Source organism: Protobothrops mucrosquamatus, unplaced genomic scaffold, assembly GCF_001527695.2.
Source record: "Protobothrops mucrosquamatus isolate PMUCROS unplaced genomic scaffold, P.Mucros_1.0 scaffold636, whole genome shotgun sequence".
Classification (NCBI taxonomy): Eukaryota; Metazoa; Chordata; class Lepidosauria; order Squamata; family Viperidae; genus Protobothrops; species Protobothrops mucrosquamatus.
The window spans coordinates 27,799-37,946 of record NW_015386928.1 but is presented as its reverse complement, the minus strand read 5'-3'; the positions used below and the strand labels follow the sequence as shown (position 1 = coordinate 37,946).

The following is a 10,148-nucleotide window of genomic DNA, read 5'->3' as shown; positions in this document are numbered from 1 at the left end:
TATGCTGAGATGTAGATATAGAGAGAAGGGCTTAAAATGTGTGAATTCTTTTGAATTTTTAACATCTTAGCATAAACATGACCTTAAAACATGATCTATTCTCCACACGAGTCCTAGCTCATAATTTATATGCCACTGGATTCTCATTCTTTCCCCATTCACTAGATCAGGTAGTTTCAGTTTATTCAGGCTGCAAAACATTGACAGAAAACTAACAAAAAGATGAAATGCATGTTTTTGTAATTTATGGGAAAGCATATATGGACATTATTTGAATTTTATAAAAAATGATGCCTCAATTACTGTCCCAGAAGGTCCACCATTTATGACAAATATTAAAAAGTAAGCTTTTTATTATAACTACAAAATGTTCCAATGTTCATCAATTAAAACTTGCATTTCACAATTCCCTGGGAGTTTAATGTTTTAACCAAATTAATCATTCTCAAATGAGTAGGAGGCAATATTGACCTTTTCCTTAGGGGAAAAAAATCTATATATGTCCCTAACTGTGAATTTTGAGCAAACTCTTTTATTGCCCATGGTCTGTAATGGAACTCCCATCAAGTTCAATTTGAGAAACCCTGTTTTAGCGGCAGATATGATTTTTTTTTTTGTATGGTTTTTATTGTGTACTCATGAGTACTGTCTTGCAACATGGGCAGTGCCTATAGGTCATCTTGTACTGTGTCTTTGCTGTTTTCTAAAGTTTAGAATGAGGACTTTGTAAATGATTAATTTTCTATGTGGTAGAAACCATACTCCAAAGCATACCGAAATGTTGTTGTTTTTTTAGTTTGAGCACTACTGAAATTTGTGCTGTATGGAAAACTCAACTGACCTAATAAACAAAATGCTTCCCTTTGCTGCTTTCTAATAAAACCTAAAAGGGCTAAGTATAAGGAAGAGGCCGACAGTGCAGTTTTTGAAACATGCCAAGTTGTCAGTGAATCTAAGCCATGTGTCTGGCCAACTCACTCTTGGGAGTTGGACAAATTGATGTGTCAGACTTGTGCCTGATCCTCTCTATGTTTTATAAATGTTGATCTTGAGCTATTTTTCTAGAAAGTGCCCTATAATTATTTTGATCATGTGACTGGAAGGCTTTGAGGCTTCTGTTGTTTTGGAAGACATCTGATACTTTTAGTGGGACTATATTTATTTTAATAATTTATATGGCCACCCATCTCACAACAATGACTGTGGGTTGTATGCAAGGATTAAAACATCAGTTTCGAGCGATGACCCATGATACCCAAGATAAACATTACATCCCAATCATAAAACCGCTTCAGCAGCAAATTTCGTCTAACATTCTGGCCCAAATGCCTGGGGAAATGTCAGGTATTCAGAACTTGAAAAGCTAACAGGGTCAGGTCAGGGTCATCTGGCTCTGTGACAGGATGCTGTTCCACAGGGCAGGTGCTGCCATAGTGAAGGCACAATTCCAGGGTCCATCAAGGTGATGATGTTTGATAAAAGAGGACTGAAGCCTGTTAGAAGTAGAAGTAATGGGAGAAAGGCAGTCACCCAAATAGTCTGGCAGTATCCCATGTAGAGCTTTATAGGTGAGAACTAGCACTTAGAATTGTATTTAGAAGCTTACTGGAGCAGCTTGTGGAGTAGGGTGTATGAGTATGTGAAATTGACAAAACTGCCTTTGCTGCTGCATTCTGAACCAGCTTCAGCTTCCAAATGTTCTTCAATCGAAGTCCCATATTCAATGCATTGCAGGAATCCTAATGGGAAATGTTTAAGATGTGAGTTGTCCTGTGCAAGGCCAAAGCCAGGGGACGACTTACAACCACAGCCATTTAATCTTAGTAGGGTGGACCTAAAGTTCTCCTCTATCCAGACCCTCATAGCCTCTAGGAACCAGAAAAGAACTTCAGTGGCATCACTCGGTGAGCCCAGGGTAGAGAAGCACAGTTGGTTATTATTAGTATACTAGTGATAATGCACCCAACTGGATGACCTTACTCAGCAGTTTCATGTAGATATTATATAGGAGTAACGAGAAAGTAAGAATCTAGAGCAGTGATGGCGAACCTTTAAGAGACTGAGTGCCCAAACTGCAACCCAAAACCCACTTATGCATCATCGAGTGCTGGGTGGGTGTGGCCCATTGGCTGGGTGTGGCCAATTGGGTGGGCATGGCCAATTGGGTGGGCATGGCTGCGGTGGTAACGGCAGACTGGGTGGGACTAAAAAGTTCAATCAATCAAGTCCAACTTTGCAAGATCTTTTTTTTCCCGTGAGAAGTTGAAATTGACTGATTGAACCTTTTTTTTTTTTTTGCACATGGTGGAGACCTAAAGCAAAAAGGTTTTATAAAACCCAGCTGAAGGCCTAGGACTGGGGCGATGGCGCGCGTGCCCATAGAGAGGGCTCTAAGTGCCGCCTCTGGCACCCGTGCCATAGGTTCGCCACCACTGATCTAGAGGTTCTCCACAAGGCATGAGTCTCAGGTTCTAGTTTTCTCCACCCCCAACACTAACATGAAATTAAAATAGCTGTGAATAAAGGAAAAGAACCATTGTAATACAGTGCAGGCCAGGCCAGAAGAATACCATGAACGATGGTATTGACAACCACTGAGACATCAAGGAGGGCTAGAATGGATGCAGTGCCCCCACTCCAGTCCCCCAGAAGTCCCCAACAAGTGCAATCAATGATTTCCCAGTGTTATAGTCAGGCCCTAATCCTAACTGGAAAGGATCCAGATAATCCGCTTCTTCTAGGACCATGTTGGAGGCTGGATGAAAATTGTCCAGTTCTCTTGATCCATCAACTCTCTTAAAAAGAGGGCAGACAAGTGTGTCTTTCAAAGCAGACAGAACAGCAGACAGTGCAGTATTTTGCCACTGTCTGGACCCGACCACTTGTCACCTCCCAGGAAACCTTAGTCAGCCAGGAGGAAGAGGAATTAAAATACAGGTAGCTGAACTCACAGCACTGGGAACTCTACTCATTTCATCAGAGCTAATACGTTCAATCTCTTCCCAGATAACTGTCTCAGGCAATTCCAAAGGACCTGGTCAGCCAGATTCCAACTGCAAAAACTGAGTGACTTTATCCACTAGATTCCTAGAAGAGTCTTCATGGCAGCCCTGCAGTTATTATGTCCTTTTTATCCACTCTGCAGATATAATAAGGGTTGAGAAGTAAGAAATCTCACTGTCCTTATTGCCACAAAATAATCTTTAAGAAAGGCTATTACCTATGTTTGGTGAAGTTCACTTGGGGTTTTTCTCCAGCTGCATTCTCAGTGTCCGTATGCCATGATATAAATGTAATGAGTGGGAGCAAAGCATATTTCTAGAAGAAATCTAAAGGTAAATGAAACTAAGATTTTCAAAAAGATGAAGGGACTTTACAGGGTATACATTTTTATACAGAACTAGAAATCTTGTGAGATTTCATGACTCTTCAGACTGCCAAGAAGAGTAAAGTATTCCCTTACTTTTCCAACTGTATTTGGTAAAGCTTGAAAATCAGATTAAGTTTCCTAATAGTTCAGCACAAATTCCCTAAAGATCCAAAGACCCAACAAATCATCTCCCTTTCTTAAGTATTTAAATTACCAAAAGGGATATCATCCAATTTGAGGGATATCATCCAATGAAGTACAATGTTGATAGATAATTTGCAACTCGATGACACTAACTATGTAATTCTGATAGTGTTGTTTAAATTCCATTTTTTATATATATCTTTCAGCTTTGAAGAGATCCTTTGAAGTTGAAGAAGTAGATCAGCCTTCAAATTCTTCTACTCCACAAAGGCGGACACCCAATCCTCTTGTAAGGTCCACAGTGTCCAGTTCCACACAGAAATTCCAAGATCTTGGGGCCAGAAATTCAGAGACTCCTTCCAGACATGGGGAGTCTCCAGCACAAAGATCTCCCAAGTCTTCTTTAAGGAGAGTTGAGATTTCTGGGCCAAAACATCCTGAACCAGTGTCCAGAAGAACAGAAATCTCCATTGACATATCATCCAAGCAAGTGGAAAATTCCACCTCAGGAGCATCAAGATTTGGCCTCAAGAGAACAGATGTGTTGGGACACAAGCCTCTTGAGACTCCTCCCAGAAGGACTGAGATCAGTATAAGTAAGCCCCAGGACCAAGCTCTTCGCAGAATGGAAGTCCCCTCAAAGATCCCTGAACCAACCCAGCGCAGAGTTGAAGCCACTAGTCCGCCTTTGCCTGATGTTGCTACCAAACGTGTGGAAATCCAAGTAACAAAATCTTCTGAGGTCCCCGTGCCACCAATCAGGCAGACTGAAAATGTGGAGCATTTTTCAACCAATCAACATCTGCCACCAGAACCAAAGATACAGCCAGTGGTGACTGAACTGCCACACAAAGGCCAAGAAGGTAAGCAAATAAACAGTTTTTCCTTTTCTTTGTCCGTCTCTTCCTTTCAGAGATTTTTTGCCAGCCACCAGGATTATAATCAGTTACTATTCTAAAAAAAAAGAAAAAAAGAAAAAAGAAATTGGTGTATTAATTCATGTGTATTATTTCAGTTATAGCTCAGCTTTATTTTATTTGTTTGACTTTGTTGTTGTTGTTAGTTGCAAAGTCATGTCCGACCCATCGCGACCCCATGGACAATGTTCCTCCAGGTCTTCCTGTCCTCTACCATCTTCTGGAGTCCATTTAAGCTCACTCCTACTGCTTCAGTGACTCCATCCAGCCACCTCATTCTCTGTCGTCCCCTTCTTCTATTGCCCTCAATCTTTCCCAGCATTAGGCTCTTCTCCAGTGAGTCCTTCCTTCTCATTAGGTGGCCAAAGTATTTGAGTTTCAACTTCAGGATCTGGCCTTCTAAAAAGCAGTTGGGGTTGATCTCTTCTTGGACTGACCGGTTTGAATGCCTTGTAGTCCAAGGGACTCGCAGGAGTCTTCTCCAGCACCATAGTTCAAAGGCCTCAATTTTTTGTTGCTCAGCCTTTCCTATGGTCAAACTTTCACATCCATACATTGCAACTGGGAAAACCATGGCCTTTACTATACGCACTTTTGTTGGCAAGTTGTTTGACTTATATCCCCCCTTTTGTACAGGACCTTAAGATGGCAACACATATAGGACTCCCTCTTCCTGTGTGGTATGGTGGGCTAAGGGATCTGCCCAAAGTCACCCAGGGACCATCTATGGCTAAGAGTGGAGTAAAACCTCTGTCTCTCCACTTACAGTCCAACACCGTAACCGCTATACCACACTGGCTCTTATTATATGTCTGGATTACTTGAGGTAGCAATAAGATTTTGATTACTATGGTAAAAATGTAATAAGTGATACACCACTGCCCATTGCTTTTATATTAATTGAGGGATGGAATTATGTTCATATTTATTTTAGACTACTGTGGATGAATTGTGTACTTCTGAATTGGCACTGGATTTCTGTGTTGGTTTACAGTTTGCAATTAAAAATCTGAATTTTATAATTTATAACAGAGTAAGCAAGTGCATTACATTCATTGGATTTGAGATCATTGTTACCAAAGTAAATCACCGGATCTTTCCATTTTGAAAAAGGAAGATTCTATGTAATGTGTTTTCCATAAGCTAGATACATAGTATATGAACAGTATAGTTTCTAGTGGTCACACGACGGTAGCATTACCCAAAACTGTGACTACAATTCTTGAGCCTTGTACTATATGGCCCCATATAGATAATTCAGGCAGTAAATGTTCAGAATTTGCAACCAAGTTGCATTTTTGGGTACAAAATAGATTGTATAATGTCCAGGATTAGTGCTCAATAGTAGAATATGTGTTGGCTTTGAAATAAAGTCTTTTTTTCAAAGAGCTGTCATATCCAGATAGAAAAGGTTTGTAGGGCTAAATTTGGAGATCTTTAATCACAATCTGGTTGTAATAACACAGTTATTTGTTTATGATTTGCAGATATTTTAGTTGGCTTTAAGAAAGATATTAGCATGGCGGTGGTTTTTGGTTTTTTGTTCCTTAATAACCCACATAGCTACCTACACTTTTTTGAAAGATTTCCATTACAGTTGTCCAGCTTGTTTTGACTAGTAAGCTAGAATTCTAAAATTACCTACCAATTGTATATAATTAGTATTATAAGTTATTATCTTAACCATGCTGGCATTTTATTTGGTGCCAGGCATGAGACTGGGATCTTGAATATCCTGACTTTCAGATGGCAATTCAGAGACAACTTTGCCGTTTAAGAGGATGAGAACATTTCTGGCATAGCATTTGCCGTGTTTTGACCTTCCAAAGAGAGGATTTCATAGCTACTCTTAAAATATTTTTTGTAGCACTAAGAACACACTATGAAGGAATGTAGTCAATCAAAACATTGCGATGTGCATATGCTCTGCATTGTGTTCCCTTTTTTTATTATGCTTTAGTATGCAGAACTGTTTTATAGTAACAAACAACTCAAATAAAAAACAGTTGTTTAAGAAGATCCAGGGCTTTCTGGCCTCTTGCAACTGAAGAGTGATGGTTTCACTATAGACAAAAGCAGTAGTTGGACTGTACTTAATTTTCCCTATAGGGATAAGTGTTCAAGAGGTGAATGCTTCAAAAATTGGGGGTAGGGGCTGTTTTAAGATTTAGGGAATCTTCCTTTGTTCTTTAAATGGTGTTAAGTCTACCTTTATTTTTGCATGCTGTACCTCAAAATATAGAAAAATGTGTTGATTTTTATATTGCCATAGTAGGATTTATTTATTATTTATTATTTAAATTTATATACCGCCCTATCTCCCTTACGGGACTCAGGGCGGATGGCACAGAGCAGAGTTTTGGTGTCACAAAAAAGGACTTGGGATCACATGCAGTATTAGGGCTATTTGTTTCCAGTCTTAGATGAAAGCATATTTTAGTTACTTCCTTGCTGTACTTTTGTTCTTTCTCATGTCACTGAACTGATACAAATTCAATTTCCTATTCTCCTCTTGAAGATTTCATATTCTTTGCTACAAGGACTCTCTTTAATGCTTCAAGGCCCATTTGTAATAGCATTTATGGTTTGCAAATATTTTAGTTGGACCTAATAAAAATATTACCATTATGGTTTTTGGTTTTTTATTTCTAACACAGAGAACTTTCCTTGAATGCCAGGCTGCTGATTCTCTTTTCTACCTTCTTCTGCTAACCAGGTCCTACTTTTCCCTTTGTTAAATGTAATGTGGTGTTTAGAAGATTCCTACTTTCTGTTGCAGTTTCTCCTTATTATTTATATGCGTGCTTCTGCTTCTCTGCACAGGTTCTGATCAAAAAAGAGATTGTGAAAAACATTAAGGGGTAGACTCAGATTATTAGAAAGTTGCTCTTCTACGGAAAAACATGTATAGTGTTTCAGATTTTTTTTTTAGTTATGAAAAAGAATTGATAAGGAACAAGAAAGCTATATCTAAACTCATGCATGATATGGATAGTTTTGCTTCCTCATTTGTAATATTGAAACTTAGAATCATTCACTGCAGTGAAATATAGGATCGGTGCTGAAGAAGTACCTCTTTATATAAAATATAATTAAACAATGGGCACTGAATAGCAGTTTAGAAGGTTTTTAAAGGAGTCAAAGTCATATTCCCAATCAATGGCAAATGGTTTTCATGGATGCTTAATAAGTTCAGAGTAACAGGCATACATCTTGTATACTAGTGGCTAGGTAATAACAGTAGAGATAGACGTAGAAGAGTGAGTTGTCCATGTTATGAATTAAATGAGTGAATTAAATCAGCCACTCTGAGGACTTTTGGTTTTGTGCAGTAGCAACACAGCTGAGGGATCGTGGGGTTCCGCACCCCAAGGCTAGTTTTCGCCCTGCCAGGGGACCCTTAAATGGGTCTAAAGTCGCCCCGGAGAGGCAATGAAAAAGGAGGGGCACCCTGTCGATCACAAAAAGATGGTGGTCTTTCTGTTTGATCTGGGGGAAGCCCTCCAACCCGACAGGAGAAAGGCTAGCCACACCCCAATGTCTAGCCCGAGCTACCAGCACCAGAAGTCCAAAAGCACCAACTAAGAACAACAGTGAACAGCATGTTGGAAACTGGGTAAGAACATCAATCTTCTCTTCTTTAATTTGAAACTGATTTCCTGGAAAAGATCCCCAAGAAGCAAAAAAAACCCTCCGAAAGTGAAGGAAGGGGATTACAACCCCACCACTCCATAGACGGAAGCTGCAATTTAATTTTTTAGGGGACAGAAATATATTGAAATGGACTAATGTAAAGGTATAATCTGGAAAAAACTGAACACTATGGAAATTGGCAAGACTTTCCATTTGAAAAAATATGATTAAAATTATAAGAAAATATATTTTTTTCATTTTGGAGATTAAAAAATAAATAGTTACTGCCATCTAGTGGTGGACTAAAGTATAGCACTATAGCTGCCCTGCATCAGAAATTGGTAAGACACCCAGAAACAGAGCACAACCTGTTCCTTTGATCATCAGTCTAAACCAAGAACAGCTACAATAACATTTATAAAAATACAGGAAGAACCCCTTGGTAAACTGAATACACTGATTCGGAAAGTTTCTTGGCAAAAGAAGAAGGTGAGAGTCAGGCCTAAGAGAGATGACTCAACCTACCAGATGGAGTATTACATGATTAAACACCTGTTTGAATATGGTTAAAGGAATAGTTAAATTTTGGATATGAATGGGTTCTATGGCAAATGTGATTTATATGTAGTATAGTATTTTTTTTTTATAATATGGGAAATGTAAAAATAATGGGATGACTTAGATGAATAAAATGTTTTGGATACTCAAATGTAATCAATTTGGAGAAAATTATATTTGATAAGAAATGTTTTAAATACTGAGGGGAAACTAAGCTGAAACAAGAATAGGCGAGAGCCAAATTTAAGAGAGATGATTTGAACTACTAGGTGGAGTACTATATGACTAACTACCTATTTGAATATGGATAAAAGAATAGTTAACAAGTGTACAAAATGCTTTGGATATCTAAATGTAATCAATTTTGAGAAAATTATAATCGATAAGAAATGTTTCGAATATTGAGGGGAAAGTAAGCCTAAATAAGAATTCTGAAAACAGGACTTATAGCGATTTACATCAGATGTTTTTTTTGCAAAAGTAATTGTAAAATGATATGTCTAGAAAAGATGTTACACACTGATGTTATTGTTATCTATACAAACACTAGAAAAATGCTTATACTTAACTTTGTATATATTGAAAGTACCAAGAACTATATCTGCTTCATGTTGGCAAAAGGAGAAATTTAGTGGAAGAAGAGAAGATTAAGAAAAGATATTTCTAGTTAACATACTGATCATGAAATTATAAAAATTAACTATTACTGATGGTTGTTAAATTTATGAAGCCACACAACATGTTGTTTACTAAGCACTAAGGATTATTATTGTAAATATATATATTTAAAAAATAAATAAATCAGCCACTCTGTGTCATTAGCCTGATTAAGAAAAAAGCCCATCTTATGTTTTCATTCTCCAAGTTTATAATAATAATAATAATAAAGTTGGAAGGGACCTTGGAGGTCACCCAGTCCAACCCCCTGCTCAGGCAGGAAACCCTATACCATTTCAGACAAATGGCTGTCCAGTCGCTTCTTAAAAACTTCCAGTGTTGGATGCCCTTGACGTGATGGCCCGTTGCCTGGAGGCCGTACAGGTCTGGATGGGGAGGAACAGACTCAGGCTCAACCCTTCCAAGACCGAGTGGCTGTGGCTGCCGGCGCCTCGGTATAGTCAGCTGACCCCATCGCTGACTATAGGGGGCGAAATTTTGGCCCCCGCAGAGAAGGCCCGCAACTTGGGAGTCCTCCTGGATCCACGGCTGACATTGGAAGACCATCTGTTGGCCGTGACCAGGGGGGCGTTTTATCAGGTTCGCCTGATTCACCAGTTGCGACCTTTTCTGGACCGGGACGCCTTGCGCACAGTCACTCATGCTCTCATCACCTCTCGCCTGGACTACTGTAATGCTCTCTACATGGGGCTCCCTTTGAGGAGCACCCGGAGACTCCAACTGGTCCAGAATGCGGCCGCGCGGGCGGTGTTGGGAGGGACTCGTCGCTCCCATGTAACACCGCTGCTGCGCGAGCTGCACTGGTTACCAGTGGTCTTCCGGGTGCACTTTAAGGTGTTAGTTACCAC

At 39.4% G+C, this 10,148-nt stretch overlaps 1 protein-coding gene across 1 annotated transcript in view; it reads left to right on the top strand.

The window, feature by feature from the left end:
- The window catches only part of LOC107289079 (septin-9), an 85,289-nt gene extending 80,817 nt beyond the window's left edge, over positions 1-4,472 (top strand). The window contains exon 3 of the mRNA XM_015817768.1: positions 3,684-4,472. Within this exon, the coding sequence (XP_015673254.1) occupies positions 3,684-4,472 (789 nt within the window). The remainder of the gene's footprint in view (positions 1-3,683) is intronic.
- Positions 4,473-10,148: the final 5,676 nt, after the last annotated feature.